The 23,032-nt window shown below is 37.3% G+C and overlaps 1 protein-coding gene across 1 annotated transcript in view; it reads left to right on the top strand.

Moving 5' to 3' along the window:
* Window positions 1-23,032, top strand: part of LOC121298280 (rho GTPase-activating protein 7-like) — a 150,281-nt gene that overhangs the window by 22,030 nt on the left and 105,219 nt on the right. Inside the window, exons 3-4 of the mRNA XM_041225320.1 lie at window positions 12,005-12,151; window positions 13,300-13,437. Of these exons, the coding sequence (XP_041081254.1) occupies window positions 12,005-12,151; window positions 13,300-13,437 (285 nt within the window). The remainder of the gene's footprint in view (window positions 1-12,004; window positions 12,152-13,299; window positions 13,438-23,032) is intronic.

Below are 23,032 nucleotides of genomic sequence, written 5' to 3'. Positions count from 1 at the left end.
CTTTTTAAATATTTTTTTATTAATCTTATTTCAGTGCAGAGGGAAAAAAAACATTTTTGGGAGGAAGCCTCTGGTGATCCCATTGGAGAGATGGTCCCCACTTAGGGCATACTAGCAATACTATGAAAGGGGAGGGACAGAGAATTGAGAACAGCAGAGAGAACCAAAGAAGGCATCAAGGCAAAGAGATTCCATTGTTGAAAGGAGAGAAATAACCTCGGCAGAGGATTGTGATTAGGAAAATAGAATGTTAGTAGTAATTGGTAGCCAGAAGGTTGAGTAGGCTAACTAGCCAGTTGCGTAGGAACGGGTGTTGCAATTATAATTGAAACCAAGTTAACATCTTTACCTACTAAAATGTTGACACTTGAGCTGGGCAGAGAGTGTATGTTGAAGGTGGCATGAAGATTGGCACTTGAACTTCTAGGCAGGCACTGCTAGAGAAACATGCACAACTGTCATGGCGAATGCTTGGAGGAGGAGAGCTGCTGGTTCCAGTCGAGAAATTCTGTTCTTTAGTGCATACAGCCTGTTGGAGACAGAAGAAATGGTGGAGTTAAGAGGTTGAATGAGATGCTTCATATCGCTGATTATGTGTAGATGCAGGTCGAAAAAGCTGAGAAGAGTCGATGATTCTGGTAGAACGGCAGGCATTGGAATTTCTTTTTTTGCTGGAGCGGAGCAACCGCTGATGTTTGTGATTCTCTTGGCTGCTGTGCAGGGAGAATATACTGGCTCTGCTGACATTGATTGCAGTATAAAGCAAATAATATATTTCAATATCTCCATGCTGGATTGGGATCCCTTTTATTTAAAACATTTTTAACAGAGCTTTCAAGAGCTTATGGGTGGGCCAGTTTTTAAAAAAAGAAACAAACTAGAGAAGTATCCCTAGAATGAAGGAGATTAGAGCAGCGCAGAGGCTGTGTTGATTCGGAGACCTGGACAACTGTGGCGGAAGGAGCAGGCATGGCAAGATCAGTGGACGTTGATGCAGCGGCTTCAACAGAGGCTGAGGTGAATAGGTCAGCGAAGCTGTCAAGTGAAGACGGAGCAGTAGGTCGGTTGGACTTCTTTTGGCATTTTGACTTTCGATTAATGGTGGGAGGAAGCTCAGAATTGCTGACTCAATCGGAAAATTCTGTTTCTGGTGGGGAAGACAGATGCTGCTGGTGAGTAGTCATTTTCTGAAAATTATTCTGTGGTCTTGAATCTGTACTCTTGAGTCTGCAGGTTGAGTTGCGAGGCAAAACAAAAAACGCAAGACAGAGCAAACTCAAGGCGTGGGGTGTAAATAGGGGATTAGCAGATGTTATTGGTAGGAAAGAAGTGTGGGGGGGGGGGGGGGGGGGGGGGGGTTGTTCATGCCCCCCAAATAACACATAAGTTTAGAATTAAAACAAAAAAGCTAAAATCATTAGTTTCAATTTAAAATAATCTTTTATCTGCATTGTACACCAATGTGTACAATGCAGCAGCATGATTTATTTTGTGTTACCGTTAGACTACAGGCTAAAGTTAGAAGTATGCTAGGTATTCATTTGATTTTACTACTGTACTGCATACTGTATAGGCCTACTGTACAGATTTATATTTTTACATAATGTAATGTGTAGCCTACTCAAAACACATTAGTGTTATTTCAGCGCAATGATTTACATTTAAAATGCATTGAGCCCTATAAATGTATGTGTGTTTGACTTCATTGTAGTTTTTAATCCCCACAGAGTTTTTAGGGGGTGAATGTGGGGGCCCCACTATAGAATCTGATGGGATTAAACTGCCTTCATTTTTTTATATATGTATGTGATGGGATGCCTGTCCCTTTTATGTATGTATGTATGTATGTATGTATGTATGTATGTATGTATGTATGTATGTATGTATGTATGTATGTATTATTATTATTATTATTATTATGTTTATATGCAGGCAGACAAAAACCGTCCGTCATTACTATTAATTATTTGAGGACAGCGAAAAAGCTGGTCTTATAATGTTTAGTTGGCGTGTGTGGGGTTATATCCCCATCCTTATAAACCTCGTGGGAATGTGGCTGGAACCTTAATAAGGTAATTGTTTAATTAATGGGTAATTAAGGCTCCAGCCACAGAATATAAAAGGACCCACTGCGGGCTCATAAAACGAAGAGCGCTTAGGAGAATGACGGTAGACTGAGAGCCAGAGCAAATGCTATCAAGACTGTGAGATTCAAAGGTACTTGTTTTTGTAACCTACAGTTAGTTTGTGTTTGTTTTGGCCAATGTGCCCTTTTCTTTTGTTTTTGTTGTCAAAGTGTTTTATTTAAAGATTTAATAAACATACTGCTGTGACAGTTTCAGTCCTGTACCTCCATTTGTTTGTGTACTGCTTCCTGGATGCTGATCTCACCACCCACGCCACTCAAATCCATCCTTGCCACAATGTAATAATAATAAAATATGAAGCTGGAACAGAATACATTGTACAAATGACATTTACATTTAACAAAAACAATGCTATTTCGATTCTTGCACCTTTGCATGTATGAACGTTATCCTTCGGGCACCCTCTGCTGCAGCAAACCACAATTCTACTCCCACTACTTAATAGAAAATGACTCTCGGAATGCTAGAGATCTTGCTAAGAAGACGCAACAAATATATAAACTAGTATATTGCGGCTCTTTTCATTAACATATTTTCTCTTAGTACATACAACAAAATGTATACTTCGCGAATTGTCACAACAAAAATGTAAATTACGATATGTTTCCACTGCGACTGGTCCATCTCAATCTAACCCAGAGTGTTTTCTTTGAAAGGTCACTAAGGTGTCCAGGTTTTGTTTACAAGTATTGGCAGTTGTAGTGCCAGCGATGGTAGTGCATAGGGCTGGCTGAAACAGAACAGGAAACCACATGACTGGACCAACAATTGCAGGGCCCCGGGCACATATACACAGGAGTTTAAATAAGGTGTGGGGACAAACAACAACAAAATAATGCAAAAATAAGACACTGTGAGAAAGTAAAGGTGGTTAAAACAACAGCCGAACACTACCTCCACTGGAGGGAGGGTCCAACTACTGGAGTACGTGCGCTATACACCCCTCACTATACTGTACGGAGATCATTCCCTGTTCCCCCTAAACTAACCCTTCTCTATGGCACTTATGAGCCTAGTGACTCTCTAGATCAGGGGTTCCCGAAGACTACAGTTAGGCTATAGTACAGTAGCTAGTAGGATGTTATGTAGCAATTGTATGTAATTGCATAAAAAGCGCCAATGTAATGGCAGATAATTTATGAATAAATGCTGTACTTTAAATAGAAATTTGTGATTATTTAGTTGTATTCAGAAATAATAAATAAATAAACACATTAAGGTAAAATACAGTAACGTCTGTGTTTTATTTCTGCACATTTACTATGGAAATAGCTCTAATCATCCACAACACGGGGCAATTTACATAATTTGTTTAATTCGAACTTTGCACATCTCAAGCTATTTGTATGGTCCCTAGAGAATCGAATTAAGCAAAGTTCACTGTACATATATTCAGCTCTTAGTGAAGTGGTTAGTTGTACAAATCAAGATGCATTCTGCCTCACTACTGAAGAATAACCCACAAAATTGTTTAATTGGTATAGTTTGAAGAGTATCTATTTCGGTATTATATTATTTAATTGTTGTGACTAGAACAATGTAAGATGTGACAGCATGATATTGATGCTCAAACCTAAGCCTGTTGTGGCACCAAGACACCAATAAAGTAGAAATACATTTCAAAGCTGCTGGTGTTGCAGTGGTAGTAATATGGATTCCTAATTTAAATACAAAAATGTATAGGAAATAAAAAAGGTATGATTTGGGACATATTTCGGTTTCATGAGTGGTACATTTTCTTGTGCGACCCCCCATCCCATGCAACCTCTGGAAATTGGCCCTCCATCACCAAAACTTTGGGAACCCCTGCTCTAGATGTTCAAACGAATAGGTTTAGCCAAATCTTACTTGTTTAATTCAGAACTTTGCAATGAAGTTAAAACTAAACATATTTCCTTTGCCTGCACATAAATTCCAGAAACAGAAAAGTAGTATAGGGAATGTATATATTTTAGAAACCTACAGTATGCAGTGTTGATGTACTAACCCATAAAAAAGTGTACTGTGGTATTACACTCATTCCTAAAATACATAAGTAGCAAGGCAAAAATAAAATAGTACAATTTTCTGATAAATCTAAAAATATAAGTTTTTTTGAGGATATAGAAATAATCTATAATTCAGATTTCATTGGTCATTTTTTGTGTTACTCTACAATTTCATAGATGGAGGGAAGTTTATTTGTTTGTTTTAATATAGGAGAGCTGTTTATGTTAACCCAAGGGCAATGCTGACCAGACAATTGAGATCCCCACATGTCCTTCTCTTTCTTTGGCTCAGTGTTAACTCATAATGGACTAAGGAGAGGGAATGGAAGGATAAAACCAACTTCCTCTTCACAGGTATTCTAGAACACAATGAATGTTGTCCAGGGATATAAAGAAAACAAAACATATCTGGTATGACTTGGGCTTCAGCTTCATTGACACCACTGAAAAACTAAGGGTAAATTGACATTGGGTACATCATTTGCGCTCCTGGTTTAACATATAAAATGCAATGATTAAATATATGTTGGAGCATGTGACCTACCCTTTGGGTCCCCCTGATAGCATATAGCATCTCGTTTGGAACATCCTTGTGGATATGCAGCATGTATGCTGTGGTTACAGTGTAGCGCAGTGGAGATTAAGTAAATAGAGCTGCACAAGGGGGTGTCTTGCTTCCAATTTTGTTTACCATTTATTATAAAGAGCACAGAAGCAATGTAATAAGGTAAAGGGTAAACCAGTCCAACACTGTCAGCAGATAGCCTTTAAAAATACTTTTCACAAACAAAAAAAAACATGTAATTGTACTGATTCAGTTCTTAAATTGGTGGCGAATGAAAATAAAAAACTGAGCTTTTGTGTGATTCGTCAATGTATTGGATGCAGGGCTCCAGAAAAACGATATAGGGAGGATGTGATATACTACAGGGCATCCTGGTGATTGAAGCACGCATGATAAATATAGCCAAAAAATAACCAAACCACCAGACGACATTAACCCGCTTTCAAAACGGCAATCTGGAGGAGTAGCTTAAAAGTCGCATTGAGATACATGCATTTCCTATTAAATGTTATCTCAATGTACAAATAAAATGTGAGTTCGTATATAATAATTTGTTGCAGAAGAAACAGACAGAGAACGATAGCCAGGTGCAAGGGCGTTTATTGATTGATAATCCAATGCCTGACGGCCAAACACATTGTAAACAATAAATGATGTAAAGCAATACAGTAGCATGCATTACTTATGTATAATCCCTGGGTTTGACCCACAACCAAAAGTCCCGTTCTTTATACAGCCACACGTAACACAAACACAAAACAAATACAAAGTTAATTAGTGAGTGAATTAGGGCCCGTGGTGCAAATACAATCCTCAGTGAAAACAAGTGCAGTGATGTTTTCTGGTTTAGTACTGGCCTTTGGCGACAGCTCCGGATCGTGTTATCTTTCTATCTATCTATGTTAGCTATCTAAATAACAAACAAGTACAATTTTGCATGACAAACAAAACAAACAAATCACTCATGGTTCACAATACAGGTCTCCTTTAGGTCTGTTCTAACCATTTACAAAGGAACAGATCACTTTATTACGTCCCCTTTTTATACCCTCACTCATGGTTAATGAGCGCATCCGCTCCACTAATCCGCGGATGCCACGCCGTTTCCCATCCGGATCATTGAGTTTGTGTACCATACCATACCTGGTGTGGAAGTGTGTTGGGTAATTCACTGACACAGGGGAGACAGAAGGGTGAACCTGAAACACTGCACAGGTGCCCGGTTTTATTGGGTGTGGGTGTTTCCACTTTTTAGCCCACAGAGGGCGCTGTTGACGATGGTCTGCCTACCAGCGATGGTAGACAGAACCACAGTAATACCAAAGGCGGTACACAGTTCAAGTGCAGGTGCACTCACAGGTGCTCCAAAAAATAATCAAAAACAAAAGGCGAAAGAGAAAAAAGGAAAGGAAAACAAAACAAAGTAATCAAACTATAAATAAAAGGTGCTGCACTTGGCAGCGTTACCCAGGTTGTCACTACCCACACAACCTGGGTCACCAGCCTACACTAGCTGTTCCCTTAGCCTGCTATAAAAAATACTAAGAATTGTCCTGCTGCTCCTTGCACATCTCTCATACCAGATCAAGCACACCCCAGGGTCTCATTCAACAGCTTGAATGGTGAAAATCCCATAGAAGCCTGGGGTATCTCTCTGATCGCAAAGAGAAGGGGAGGAATCAGCTGGTCCCAGTAATGCACATCACTACTAATAAATCTGCGCAACATGCTCTTAAAAGTCTCATTAAAGTGCTCTACAAGATCATCTGTCTGAGGATGAAACACAAGGTCCTAATGGTCTTAACTGCCAAAAGCTTACATGTTCCACGGATTAACCGGGACATAAAGTTTGTGCCTTGGTCGGTCATTATTTCCTTGGGGATCCCCACCAGGGAGAAAACCTTCAAGAGCTCGTTGGCAATAGACTTAGTGGACGTAGATTGGAGGAGAATTGCCTCTGAATAACGTGTAGCATAATCCAAGATGACCAATAGGTGTGTGTATCCTGCCGCACTCCTTTCCAGTGGCCCAACTATGTCCATCCCAATACACTCAAACAGAGCTTCCACGAGTGGCAAAGGCACCAGAGGAGCTTGGGACGGCTCTAGGACTAGCTTTCTCACAATCCCCACATCGCTCACAAAAATGTCTGACATCACCATCCAGCACACCTAGATTTGGCAATATTTGACCATTTGACCAACTGTTCAAGCTCTGTCAAGTTCCTTGGGGAGCTCTGATGGACAGCAATCTTTTCAGGTCATGCCACACATTTTCGATTGGATTTAGGTTGGGGCTCTGACTGAGCCACTCAAGGACATTTACCTTTTTGTTCCTTAGCCACTCCAGTATGGCTTTGGCTGTATGCTTTGGGTCGTTGTCATGCTGAAAGGTGAACTTCCGTCCCAGTTTCAGCTTTCTTGCAGAGGGCAGCAGGTTTTCCTTAAGGAAGTCATGCAACAAATTTTCGATTGGATTTAGGTAAATCCAAAGAGCCAGCTGCCCTATATATAATATATATATTATATTATATATAATATTATATATATATATATTATATATATATATATATAGATATATATATTATATATATTATTTACTTTGTAATGAAACATTAACACTGCCTCAGGAGACACTGCCTCCTTTGCTTCCTCTGAGGAGCCCTACTGCTGTATAATTATGTGACATTTAGAACAAGTAATCATGTAACACATGGATTAATTCTCTGTTATTTTAGTGATGGGGGTGTCCTGAACCACTGAACATTTACCAGTATCTGTCATAGAGAGAAGTCAGAATTCAAAAAGTTTTATCTCTTATCTACAGCAGTATAAAATCCGATTAATGTTCAGTTAATGAAACAAACAACCTCTGAAGCCAAATTTATGCTCTGACTACATTAACATGACATATTTTGTATAATTCCAGGTACAATATGGAGATACTGTAAATCATACACTGAGGTCTTTTATATATCTGTATTTGAAACCTTGTGAGACAATAACAACTGACATACACAAATGCAAACATTACTTTTCAAAAATGTTATTTCATAGAAAAAGCAATGGATACATTAGGATTAACAGGAGAGAACAAGCCAACCCAAAACATTCTTTGCAAGACTGCTGGTGATGCATGGGACTATCTACACTTGATTTTATATAATGTAAAGGGTTGTTCACACTGGATGCTGGGCGGGTGGGCAAGCAGATTTTTTGTGTTTACACTGAACACGGCGTGAATATTGACTCAGCCGGCACAGGCGGCAAGACTGCACGTTTTAGCAGGAGGGAGCGGGAGCGGGAAAAAATTGACCCCATCGACAAATTCAAAACCTATTTTAATATGCCAGCTGGCAGTACAATGTCGTGAGGTGAAGCATGTTGGCCTAATTAGATAGTAACTCGTCTAAAAATAATGTTAAACATTTTAAAAAATAAGACATGTTTTTAGCTGCATTTAAAAACATTGCAATAATAATGGGAGTAGTGGGTTTTTATGTAAATCGCTGCTGTATTTAGCTTTAGCTTTTAAAGGAAAATAAGTCTGTGATATTGGCACTTTCCCAGTATGATACACTGTTTTATCTAAATGTGCACAGGTTTTTGCAAACCTTAGTTTTTATAATTATATTTTTCCTAATTCAGGCAAATAAAGACCTTCTGTCGCAAAACGATCGCTGAAAACCGAATACTGTAAAACTTCAAATAATCGCTGGTCTCCAATACTCGCCGGGTCTCTAATAAGTGTCGGGGCATCTGAGAAATATGGTGAATAGATGCCGGGTCTCTTTTAAACACCGGGTTATGAATAATAATATAATGCGCGTTATACTGAATGTTCCAGTCAATACACACATATGGCTGTACAGCGAGCCTACCAATTTTTTTTTTCAACAGCGATGAAGAGACCCTGCGGCTCGGGATAAAAACTGAATTTAACTTATTTTAAGGTACACGTAATGCATAGCTTTTTTGTGACGTTATTCATTTTAAAATCAGTTGTGTGTGTGTGTTTTTGAGCGTGCTGAAAGCAAATAAAATACAAACTTGTTTTCTGATATTAACAGGGTTGCCTTTTAGTGTATTTATACATGTTTTTGTTGGGTTTTTTGTATTAACAGTATTTCGTGCATTGAGTCTTGCAATGAATATTCATATTTTGCTACTTTTCCAGGGTTCTTATTTATCAATGTACACATTATAAAAACAAATTAGTCACTTTTGCTTAGATTTTTTGATAAAACTGGTACTTGTATTGCTTTTATTGTTAATTGTTAAACAGTTTGATGCATTTTTTAGTGTGTTGCGGGCCAGCAGTATGAACTTCATTTTTGTATTAAATATCACACTATTTCATGCGGTTGTTTTGCAATGAAGATCCGTTGCTGGTTAATTTTTCATCGATTGTCCATGGTTACCAATGTACACGTTTTGATGGTGAACAATAAATATAATATGATACTTATTGCCTTTATTCATTTTAAAACGGTGTTTGTTTTTTATTGTGCTGTGTTCTGATATTTATAGGGCTGTTTTTAGTGGATTTGACTGTTTTTATTATTATTACAATACAAATTGTTATTACCCACTGTCACAACCTTTAATTATGTAGCTGGAATTATGTCATTTACTTTTGTCGTTTCTATAAGGTTGTGTGCAGGCATATTTTTCAAGATTGCATCTGAAGTATTTGCAGATGTTAGCAATCATACATAACAAACGGCGAGTCTCAAATAGTGGCTACTGGCAAATATTGTAAATAAACACTGTGGGTTTATTTAAAGTTTTACGGTAGTTGGGCTTGCACTTCTCAGCATTCATCGGGACATTCCAGTGAATAGTATGAAGTGATTGACAGACTCATAAGTGCCACTTGAACTTAATGTTTTAGAGTATTTGTCCAACAAAACTACTTGCCTTCTAATCTATGTTGTACCGATTCCAAAAATAAAAACAAATTGATTAAAAATGAGATACACTTCAATAAGCCTTTATTTTTCACTCCTGTAGAAGGCTGGTTGTATTTGGTTTGGTGTTTGGTAGAGTACTGTACACCCAGATAATGCTGTGCAAATTGATAGATTTCTTACTTGCAAAAGAAAAACAAATGAAGAAAGTGTCTTCAGAAAGTGCAAAGCCACAGCAAGTTCATTTTATGCTGGCTTTAATAAAAAAAAAGTTTATCATTGTTAGTTATAGTTTTTTTTTTTTTTCTTGAGGTTAATGTTTTTGATGTTGTGAACATTTTAAATGGCACACAATTATGCTGAAATGGGAAGTAAACAGTAACGTGATAAACATTTACAGTACAGACTATTTGGATTATTTATAATAACTCCATCAAATAGAAAGCGAACAGGTGTGTTTCCAAAAAGATTCTCAAATACTTTTGATTCTGTGCATCCAAAGACATGCAGTTAAAAGTTTTAAGAATTACTGTTTGTTATTCTGTCCTAAACCAGCAGATTGTCAGTCACATACTATTGTGACATAAATGATGTATTAAATAAACGTGGAAAAAAGTATTTGTTTATCAGATTATTCTTGCAACTGTGGTGTCATTCAATAGAGCAAAAATTGTAAGCGGGTACTTGAGCTGAAACCTCCAGACAGAAGGGGTACATTTGTTTAAAAAAAAACACAAAAAACAAGATGAAAACTCCTGGCCTAAGCATTTGTTATTTGATGTAATTGTTTTATTGTTGTTTGCGGGTGAGGGAGCGCTGTGTCTGCAGTGGGGATTATTCCCCAGCAGGGTGGTGTTGTAGCCCTATTGGGTGACTTGCGACTGTCAGTGCTAGCGGGTCTCCGCTGCTGTAGTCATGCTGAGCATTGCAGCAGTGGAACACAAGATTAAAAATAAAAATGACTTCTGTTTTTAAAAGAACTGTTCTGGACAATCAGTTATTTTTTGCAACTGTTGCATTTGGAAAATCTATTGGAAGGGCATTACAGATGATTAACCCATGCAGAGACAGAAGTGATCACTTTTTTAATAAGTGCTAAAGATTTGTTCTACAGTTAACTACATTATTTAACACGCTTATAGCCTCTGCTTATAATACATACCAAAGAAGTGATGTGAAAATCAGATACATTTTTTGATCCCTGTGTATCCTGGGCCTCCGTGTACAGCACCCCCTCTCTGAACGACCCTTATTTATGTCCTGGTCATTGTGATAGCCCGAAACACTCCTGCCAGTAGCCTACATAACGATTTAAGCTTTTTGACCTTGTTGTTTTGCTTTAGTTTTTAAAATTTAATTTATATATCAAAGTATGATTAAAATCAGACAAATTGATAAATCGTTTTGGAAATGTGAGGTTATTTAGAAGACAAACATTTTCAGATTTTCAGATATTAAAATCTAGATGTTGTCTCGGCGTTCACTATATTTATATTTTTCATTTTCAGGATCATATAATTCTGGGTATTTAATCACTTCAGCAGTCAATTTCACCATATTTTCTCTGCTCTGCTACCTGCCAGAGGATGTGCCTAGTGCCAGATTTATAAAGAAACAAAGCTAAAAATAAGTTTGCCATGCAAGGCGAGCGCTAGTTTCCTACAGAACAGATGCTCTCTGAACTCCTGGATGTTAACAAAGCAAGCTTTCCCTCGGCATCTGTCTGTGTAGCAGTGGCCTTGCAGTAGCTTAGAACTGTGGCGCAGATGATTTTTTAACTCCGTACAGCATCCCCAGGCAATCCGGACCTGATGCGCTCAGTGCTGGCGAGCTTAACTGCCCAATCATTTCCCCAGCAACTCGTCTCAGCTGCACACACTTGCGCAGGATGTGATTTAACATATCATCGGCAGGATGGAGCACAAGGAGGTTAAGTGACTTGCTCTGGGTCACACACTGAGTCAGTGGCAGTGGTGGGATTTGACCTTCTGGTTACAAGCCCTGGACTTTAACCACTGGACCACACTGCCTCCATTCAATTAAACAAATATCTTTGTATTTAACGCATACTTAAAAGATATATGTGTTCAAGAAATAATGAGAATACAGGTTGACACAAGAATTGTTTGCAGTGATATTAGTTTATGATACTAGTTTATAATACAATGAAAATCGCATTAACAAACAGCATGTTTTTTTTTTTTTACTGGGGATTAAAACATTTTTTGTCATTACATCAAGGTACTTGTTTCTGTAAGTGTGTGTTTTCGCATAATGCTTAATATTCATAAAATATTATATGTCCGTTTTCTGTTCTAAATTTTTAAGGGGTGGACATTTTTTATTTGTTGTGTACATATGTGAGTTAATGTTGTCCTTTGCTCCACTTCCATAGGAAATGCAAGAACGAGATCGAGCACGACTAGACTCCATGGTACTACTAATCATGAAACTTGAGCAGCTTGATCAGGATATTGAAAATGCGCTTAGCACCACTTCTTCAGCAACAAATACACCAACACAGAAACGAAGACATTTACCTGTGAGTATTTTTCATCAATCTTTTAAGATAATGCATAGCTTTGTTTTAAAACTGCTGCAGCAATGACAAACACTCCAATGACTGGAATAATAAAATGCTGATTTACATGCCAGTAATAACATGTTTTTCTCTATCAGTATTTATCCTGGAAATGTGAAGGATTTGAAGGGGCTTATGTGGAATAACCACACCCTATTAAACAATATCTGCTATATAAAGGAGATTTGTTACTTGACTAAAGTGTGAATAATGTTCAGGGTCCTAATGGAATACTATTATGTAAAATGACTTGCTATTCCCTCTCAGACAGGGCACCAATTTGATATCCAAAGTCGTCTTCATGTTTGTGTTGCGCCCATCTGATTCACCCACTGCCAGACCAAGTGGTTCACAAACAGTTTTTTTTTTTTTTACCCATGGACTCAATGGGCAAATCTCTATCGAAATGTACTATAACCCTTAACAAAATAAACAGAAGAAAAAGGAACACATATGGAAATCTAACATATAGTATAGAGCCAGTGAGGGTAAAAGGAAGCAACTTGATCAGAACAGAATTATGTGGCCAGATATGCAAAAGAGATGCAAGTTTCAAGAGGGGATGAGTAGTTGTGTGTAGTCTAAGTTAATTACCTGTTTAAATTCATGTATTACAAAGTGGACTCTAAAATACAAAATTGTCTATATTATAACAATTTGAAATTGGTCCTCTTTATTGTAGTACAGAGATACTCTTTGTTTGCCCTGTATTTACTTAACTGTAAACAAACTGGAGCCCTGCAACCTCCAATTAGGTGGACTGAAAAATGTCCATATGCTCTTTGTAACTCACTAACACTTCTTATTAATTCTGAAAAGACTTGAGAACATTCTGGGGCGCCACTTACTGCTTCAAGTCAAAGCTCAGTATAAACAAGATGTTTTTTTTTTTATTATTAAATTGGTTTGTTCCAAAACTTGTTTGTATTTTTGGGTTGGGTGTATATCTGCCAGTAGACTAAATAGATAATGTACTAGTTATGTATATTTGTTTAATTAGCTTACCTTTGCATTGCAATTTTCATTTTACCTAGCCAAAATCAGGCACGTATGGCTGCCAAATAATTATGGATAGTTTTCTTTAATTTTATCCGAATCTCTCTCTACAGGAGATAGACTCCCAAACAGAACATGGAGCAGATACTCTACCTGCCAGTCAAAACTCAAAAAGCTTGCCTCAGCTTTTTCACTCAGCACTGGCATTTACAACTCCCGCGGCTGGCACAGGTGCAAAACCAAAAACTGGGGTAGGTAATTTTCTTCTATATTGGAAAAGCTGTAGACAATGCTACAGATATAATCTTGAACTGTCATACAGAATATTTTTATTTTTAACATCAATTGGCACAAAAATGTTTTGCTGCCATCTACTGATAATTGTGTTTTGTGGCAAATTCCTATTGGTATCCAGTTACAATGAAAGTCATCCTAGAATTAAGTTTACGCCAAAAAAATTAAAAAAAAAAAAAAAGAAAACTAACTAACCCTAGTGTGTATCTTGTTTTCTTTTTTACGTTAACTATGTTGGACAAGTTTCACAAGATTTTATTGAACTTGTTGTATGTGTTACACCACAATAGCTTTTGGAGTCTTAAACAAAGTGAAGCAATTAAAGTACATGCAGCTGATGAAGTAATTTCACAATTATCACAATATATGTATTAGGTAAGATTAATGGAATTATTATGTTTGTACCATGTACTTTAAGGTTTAGGGTTAGGTCTGTATGTGCAGCAATGTAGATTAGGTTTTAGTTTTCACAATATTTTTTCTGCTTCTTTAGCTACAAAGGCAATTATGATGTGAGGCACAGCTAACAATCCCCTACATTTGCCATTTCAGCAACATCACATTGATAAGGGAGAAAAGTGAATGCATTCAGGTGAAACCAGCTGTGTGATTTAATTTAGGCCTCGGCTGTTTTTTTTTTTTTTTTTCCCCGAGACACTAAGACTATTTACATTCTGCTCAGCCACAATGCATGTGGGTCAGACCACACAGAGGTGAGAGAGTGGAATTTCAGCTGCCACTTTAAGCTATTTAACTAGGAAGAAGTTAAAGCCTTAATTAGCCTTTTGGTTTAACAGTGCCTTTCAAATAATGGAGGCCAAGATCTTGTATGAAGGTTTAACAGCTTGTCCTTTGTAAATCTTTAGGTTAAAAAGTAGTAATTGGCCCAGAGTCCCTAGACCCTGTCACTCTAAGTATGTAGACTAGCTTACGGTATATTTGGGAGTCTAGAGCAGGTCATTCAGATAAGAGGGTGCAGTGCCGTTTTCCTCCATATAAGTTGACAGTTAAATCTTTAAATCAATCCTGGAGCCTTCAATGCATATTATGGAAGACTTGACTGTAGTCATATGTTGTTTATGTTCAAATAAGGACAGCTTTATTGAGCGCAAACTAGATTTCTAGTACAGCCTGCAAACAAGACTTTGCAATAATCAATACAAGACTAAACAAAGGTATTGTCCATATTTTAAACAGTAGATATAAAATTATTCAAATGTGCCAATTAAAGACATTCTATAATTGGCACATTCATTTTCCAACAATCAGGACTTTCATTTGACAAGTGTTTTGTCCAGCCTCAGTATCATAACGTCTATTATGATCATAATGCCTAAAAGCCTATGTGAAGGGGTGCATGATGGCTTCAATTGACAGCTCCAGCCACACCCCCGTGTTTTTGCAGGGAGGAATTTAACCCCCTCCCTGCCACTCAATTTTCCCCCCACGCACACATCCACCGTGCACCAGCAGGGCTTTCACCCAGCCACACTCCTCCCCCCTTGTGCGCAGCACACATGGCTGCCATCGGCCCCCTCCACTCCTCCCTTCATGTTAATTTTTCCCCACATGGACTCGTGGGTGGCTTGGTGCTCAGGGCGTTGCTTGAGGTCTCCTCACCTCCTCCTTCTGCCGACAGCAGTGTGAGGCAGTGCAATGCAGGGCACTCCAGCAGGGCGAACTCTGGCCATGCAACGCTGGCAGTGGCAATGCTAACAGCTGTGGGGGGCACTCGAACCACATTATCAGGCACATTATCGGAGAGGAATAAACACATTTTACTTGCTCCTCTGCAAGTTAAATATATTCAAATACATTTTAATCTGTTTATCCCAAAAAGTATGATCAATAGTGTTCTTTATATCAGTGCTCAATATCTTTCATTGATCCATATAGAGACTCTGTTTTACAATATCATAGAGGTGATCTTCTTGTAGTTTTTGTCCAGTTAGCTAAATCCACCTTTCAACCATTAAATGTTTGTTGACTGTGGTAAATGCTAAATCCATCGGTTTGTATGAAAGCTTATTGTCACTAAGTCTCTGGGTGGTCAACAGTTGCTTAAAAGTACCTACTGTATACAATAAACTAAGATTAACCTCTGCTGGAGTTCTTTCACCTGTCTTTGGCAGGCTGAAAATCTGGAGCATCTAATGATGTAAAATGGTCACTCACACATGAAGCTTATTAGTGGATGAAAGGTCATGGATTTTGAGTAGTTTCCATCAACTTTTTTGTCTACAGATTCTGATCCAAACACTGAAAGCATCCACAGATTTCAAAACTGATTAGTTAGATTAAAGAGTAAGTAGCGGGGTTCTAAAAAATATAGCACTACACATCCTCACGTGTTGCTACAAATGTTTAAATAACATACCTGTAATTTTTCTGGTCGTTGTTAAAATCCTGACAAGTTTTTACACTTGTAAATTTAAACTCTCTCTCAAAGGTATTTTCATGTCTGCTTAGTGGACTCAGGTTTGAGTCAGAGGTGTGGCCTCTCTCTGATCACTGCCAGGAGGTACTTTTTTTTTCCTACCCATAGAGACACACCCCAATAATCTTTGGCAGTGATGACAGTGTGGTTTCAGTCTCTTTTGTCAAATAGTTTGACACAATTGGGGCTACCCTGGAGAATAATTCCAACTGCTCTACATGAAGGAGTGAAAACTAAATACACATGGCTTATGGGTTTTATAGTTTTATGTAAGATTTATAATTGAGTGTTTAAAGTTGTGGATGAACATACAATAAATACAATACAGTACACCCCTTTACAGGTAAGATAGCTTTAATATCAATGCATAAATAAATAAATCAGATGATCTGATACTTGTATTTAAAAGCATAGGGATGCAATATAGCTGTTTATTACCACATACCATTTTTTTCCAAAGTAGCCTCGTTTGACACATTTGGGGCCCCCCTGAGAATAATTCAAGATCAGATTGTTAATTCAAAGTAGTCTCACTTTGACATGAAGTTTGTTCATGTATTTATCTATGTATTAATATTATATGAAACGGGAGATGATCCTATTTAAGAAAGGGACTTTTTTGTATTGTATTTTGTATCCTCATCCACAACATTAAACACTCAAATATAAATCTTACGGAAAACTACAAAAAAACATGTGATGGTTAATATGTCCTGTTTTGAGCGCTGTACCGTTAATAATAACAATGCTTCATTCCAAGTACTGGAGATTACGTTGATTAGAGGAGAGAAGAAGAATTGGGTGAAGAGGGGGGGCGTATATCTTACTGCTCCGCTCCTCGTTTCATTTAACGCAGTTGCTGCTGTTTGCCCAAACTCTTATGTACACCGAGAGATGGGAACCGAGCTACAATAAAGGTAACCAAGAAGTGGATTCCTTGTGATCAATGTGTTTGCTGCATCACCTCAGCCACCGCATACCGACGAATTTCCCTTCTTTCATGGACACTACCAATTAGCAGGATTCATCACAGACTGTGTACAATTCTACCCATTGACCATGTTTGTTTAGTTTTCATCCCTTCATGAAAAAACGAGACAACTTAGAATTATTCTCCAGGGTAGCCCCAATTGTGTCAAATTAATAGAAAAAAAAAACATTAATGCGGTAGCCTAATAAATACATTGCTGACCTATGCGTTTAAATAAAATTATTAAACCATCCGATTTATTTATTTATTTACATTTCAAAAATACATAAACTGATCTTCTTCAGATAGGCTTCGGGTAAAGTGCATAGGGTCGTATTTTGGCTTGGGGTTCACAGATACATACATACATACATAGATAACACACCCTTGTCACTGCTCCAGCTTCATTCCGTGGTGACCTACTACTGTTGCTCCCGAAGTCCTGGCTTCCCAGTGGCTCCAGGTCGTTCCGACGGTCCTGGTTGAGCAAGCGCCTTCACAGGCCCCCGTCTTGCAGTTAAAGGGTTCCATAGTAGTTCCTGCAGAGAGGATGCTCCCCTCCTTGATGTAAACAAATACAAACTCCCACTGAGTGTCTATGTAGAAGTGGCCTTGCAGTAGCCTCTGTGGCACAGACGCTTTTTTTTTTTTTTTTTTTTTTTTTAACTACGCAGCTTCCCTTGGCCCTCCCCCAGCCAATCCGGACTTCCTGGTCCGCTCAGTGCTGGCGAGCCTAACTGCTCAATCGGTTGCCTAGCAACGCGTCTCAGCTGCACATATCTGCGCAGGAACCAGAAATAGGGCTCCCTTCCACATCCTCATTTTAAGATACCTCTCAATTAAAGTTTGGCATAAAATGCTAGCAAAATCCACATGGTTTCCATACTATTTAAAGATATCTCTTAATCATTTGAAGATATCTCAAAATAACTTCCTGTACATTTAGAGATATCTCTAAATCATTGGAGCACTGGTAAAGTGGATGCAGTATGTATGTTTTAAAGAAATGTAAAGTGCTGGAAGGTGCTCATTAATGTGCTGTAACATTATGAAAAATTGTCACTGCTGGTAGGTAAAACTGCCATTGACCATTATCAATCAAAGAAACAGCAGGACATATGCAGAATGTGCCAAATTCATGTAGAGGTAGTTTCATGTGTGACATCAGGACTTGTTTCTTTACGGGTCATCAGCTTCCCTGCAGTAGAGTGTTTTGTACAAGTGGCATGACATATAGCTCTTCTCTTAGAATTCTGGTACCAAAAGAAATGTGCATGCTAAAAAGAACACAGCAGGATTAAAGCTAACAGATTATTTATTTATTTATTTAAATTAGTTAACCCAGACAAAAATAATAACAATAAAGCATTTGGGTCAGAATGCAGTGTTTACTTGAATGCAAGTTTGTAAAAAAAAAACTCTTCAGTTCAGAATGTGCTGACATGACTGGAATTCTAATTTAAAGAACCGGTACTTAGAGTCTTTACTCTTAATTCCGATTTCATGTAGCTAGGATTCAGTTTCCCTTTCCATCCTACGAGTGTTGGTGGCTGTGCTAGATTACTTGTCAAATATTGACTTTTGTGTAAATGTTTAACATTAAAAGTAACAGCACACTATGGCACAAAAAAGCAAGTTGGGATAGATAAAAAGCTTCCCTTGAAATTCAGATTTGCTTTAAATAAGAATTATGTTACTGATATTGAACCGTTGTGATTATTGTATTGAAATAGTTATCAAATTTTGTACATGGTTTGTAAAGCTAACATATCACAGTCCTGAACAGAAAAAAATTAGTTACAGAAAAAAAAAAAAAAAGTTAATCCAGTCACTGTGTTAAATGGTTCCCACAGATTGCTTTGGGATTTTTTCAGACTGTTGCTGCAGCCTGTGTGTTTTCACAGAGTTCCCACAGAAAGTAAGTAATCTGTTAAATTCTTCCACAAATGTTCTCACTCCATATGAATAAGCCTCGAGCAATGTAAATAACTATAGTTTCCAGGGTAACACTTTAAAATAATGGCCGCAAATTCATAATGAATACCACAGGAATAGCACCTGAATATCTTGTGCGCTTCCTCTGAGTTGTGAAGAAATTAGTTTTGAATTCAGCCCTGTTAATTCTTGTTGATTTAATTACCTGTATTCATTCTATGTTCCTTTTCTAACAAATTATGTTTATCACATGCAGAGTGTAAGGCATGCAGTCATGCACACATTAACAGATTGTGAGAAGTGTTCATTCATGCATGACACCATTTATATTATTCCTGTGGTATTCAGCCAGAATTCATAATGAATTCGTTGCCATTATTTTAAAGTGTTACAGTTTCCGCGGTATATGCTTAGCAGAAAGACCATTCCATTATGTTGCACAATAGTAAACATTGCTAAAAGGGAAAGCTTTTATTTCAATGGATGTTTTCACTTGTGTCAATGGGTTAACGAAGCAACTGCTCACATAGTTCTCACTTTATTAAATCAGTGCTGACCTGCAGAGTTAGAAAACAGAAGGATTTAAAGGTTTGCTTATCTCGTCTCATTCCTCAGATGAGCTAAATTACATAGTTGTGAATTGAAAAAGCTGAGGTGACTTACTGGAAAATGTAAATAAAGCTTAATGAAGTGTTTTTTAACACATAAAACTAGGAAGCATTGCACCTCAAACTACCTTCCTTTATTCTACTGCTCTCTTCATTTATGAGCAGAAAGTGTGTTTGTGCAATGGGCATCACTTAAAACGGAAAGAAACCTGTTAATCTTGTTAATTGCATGATGAAATGTCCTGCTTATTTCATTGTTTGACACCAATCAATGAACATTAGAAAGCATCTTCTGACAATCTAAATTAGATAACTATGCATTTTATGAAGGCTAATTTATTTGCTGATCTTGGCTGGAGTTAAATTTTTTGAGTCAACAGTATAGGTTGAGACATGGATCAAGCTGTAATAAGATTAAATTGTGTTCCTTTTCTGATCAAATGAAATGCTGCCACTTCTTTACATATCAAAGTTATACTATTTCATCTTCTTCAATATAAGCATACACATTAGCCTATGTCAAATGTGCAGAGAAGTTTTCAGATTGTCAACATAGACAGGGCAGGAAATGTCATCGCACAATTAACACATTTTTGATAGGTTCCTTTCTGTTTAAAGGTTAAAGGGATCGACCCCACCCCCAGCCCCCCAGTAATGAGTCCTGACATTTGCCTCTTTTGCTGAAGGAAAACTAATGTATTATTTTTTCTTCTGTTAAAGGAATAGCTGTGATAAAGTAAAATACTTATAAAATACCTGATATCACTATCACATGTAATTGCACACACAGATGAAAAAATTGTAATTTTTTTTTGAAAAAAGATATTAAAATGTAAGTTGTGTCTTCTATTTTTATTCCCAACAGGGTTTTAAAAAAAGATATATAATATATATATATATATATATATATATATATATATATATATATATATATATATATGGTGCTTATATATATATATATAACAGGTCTTACAGGTCTTTATTATACGAATAAAATACTGATTTAACAAAAATTTTAAAAAATGTATTTTTTTTTTTTAATTTTACATAAGGAACAAAGATTTCAATTAGGTATTGTGTTCTACAGTGTTCTACAGTTCTACAATGAATAGGATATAGCCAGAATACTGGGTGCAGCATGCCACAAATTGGTACTGTACTTGTAATTCTACATTTATTCACAATCTCATTGCTATTATTATTAGTGCTAGTAGTGACACATACTGTAATAATATAGAAAAATCAAAGACTAAAACAGTACTAATATTATTAATAGTTTAGCGAATGCCTTTATCCAAGGTGACATCCTTAACTTACTCCAGCAGCTTACAGTGTTTGTTTTGAATTGTCCTTTTACTATAGCGAACAAAGGGCTTTGGACCCAAACAGGGTTGTTATAGCGAAGGTGTACTGTATTTAATATTTCACTTATATGCTTAATATACAACACGTGCACATTTTAATTTATAATGGGTGTATGTTTGTTATTTCATTTTTGTTATTTTTCACCTCCCATAGTGTTCAACATTTAACAGAGGGTATAAAGAAGTTTGGATCAGAATCCAATATCATCCCTTACAAAAAAGTAATATACTGCAAGTATACTTGTGCCAAAATTGTCTAGTTTTAGTATACTATTGCTGCCGTTATACTATTCTATTTTAACACAAGTATACTTGCCGTATACAACTTTGTATATTCTTTTGCCTTGAACAATAAGACAAACATTTATTACCTGGCATAGAGTGTTAATGTTAGAATCGAAGAAAACGCTTGGGACGTATACAGAGAACGATCTATACGGGAGGTCTAAGACTGTTTACAAAATCTTTTGAACCTCGTTTGAAGACGAAACCCAGTTTTTTCGATATGGAGCGACGCAAATACGGACCGACTGACTTGTACATCTATTGATATTTTTTGATCTATCTTTGATAGATCTTGTGTTCAGACCCTTTTTGTTTACCTTTAGACCTTTTTATTTTTCAAAACCGTACTCAACAACTTTTTCACACACTTATGACTCTATGATATGGATATAACTCATGTCACATGAAACATGTTTAGTCTCAGGTATCCAGTCAATACCCGTTTTGACTGTAAACAAACCTGTAGGGTTTCCCAGAGGTTACCTGACGGACTCCCGTTCATGGTAATGGTTTTAAAACGCTCGGGACTGACATATATATATATATATATATATATATATATATATATATATATATATATATATATAGTCCTATGAGCCTATAGAAAGTCTACACCGCCTTTCAAAATTTTCACCTTTTGTTGCTTTATAGCCTGGAATTAAAATGCATTTATTATATATATATATATATATATATATATATATATATATATATATATATATATATATATATATATATATATATATTTTATGCATTTATCTACATATCCTACCCAACAACTTCCAAGTGAAAACAAAGAAATTTGTAGAAAATTAATTAAAAATAAAAACTGAAATGGCTTGGTTGGATAAGTGTCCATCCCCCTTGTAATAGAAATCCTAAATTAGCTCAAATGTAACCTTCAAAATCACACATCAAGTGACCTCCGTCTGTGTTAAATTGTAGTGATTCACATGATTTCAGGATAAATTCAGCAGTTCCTGTAGGTTCCCTCTGCTGGGTAGTGCATTTCAAAGCAAAGAATCAACCATGAGCACCACGACACTTTCAAAAGAATTCCGGGACAAAGTTGTTGAAAGGCACAAATCAGGGGATGGGTATAAAAAAATATTGAAGGCCTTAAATATCCCTTGGAGCATGGTTAAGACGATTATTAAGAAGTGGAAGGTATATACCACCACCAAGACCCTGCCTAGACGAGGCCGGCCCTCCAAACTGGATGACCGAGGAAGGAGGAGACTACCAAGAGGCCAATGGCAACTTTGCAAGAGCTACAGGCTTTTAGACTGGTCAAACTGTGCATGTGACAACAATATCCCAAGCACTCCACAAATCTGGCCTGTATGGTAGGGTGGCAAGAAGGAAGCCATTACTCAAGAAAGCCCACCTTGAATCCCTTTTCAAGTATCAAAAAAACATTCAGGAGATTCTGTAACCATGTGGCAAAAAGTTTTGTGGTCTAACAAAACTAAAATGAAACTTTTTGGCCTAAATGCAAAGCATTGTGTTTGGCGCAAACCCAACACAGCGCATCACCCAAAGAACACCATCCCTACTGTGAAGCATGGTGTTGGCAGCTTCATGTTATGGGGATGCTTCTCATCGGCAGGGACTGGGGCACTTGCCAGGATAGAAGGGAAAATGAATGGAGCAAAGTACAGAGAAGTCCTTAAGGAAAACCTGCTGCCCTCTGCAAGAAAACTGAAACTGGGAAGGAAGTTCACCTTTCAGCATGACAACGACCCAAAGCATACAGCCAAAGCTATACTGGAATGGCTAAGGAACAAAAAGGTACATGTCCTTGAGTGGCCCAGTCAGAGCCCTGACCTAAATCCAATCGAAAATGTGTGGCATGACTTGAAAGATTGCTGTCCATCAACGCTCCCCAAGGAACTTGACAGAGCTTGAACAGTTTTGTAAAGAAAAATGGTCACATACTGCCAAATCTAGGTG

Source organism: Polyodon spathula, chromosome 2 (genome assembly GCF_017654505.1).
Source record: "Polyodon spathula isolate WHYD16114869_AA chromosome 2, ASM1765450v1, whole genome shotgun sequence".
Taxonomy (NCBI): domain Eukaryota; kingdom Metazoa; phylum Chordata; class Actinopteri; order Acipenseriformes; family Polyodontidae; genus Polyodon; species Polyodon spathula.
The sequence above is the reverse complement of the archived record's forward strand: the minus strand, read 5'-3'. Positions and strand labels throughout refer to the sequence as shown.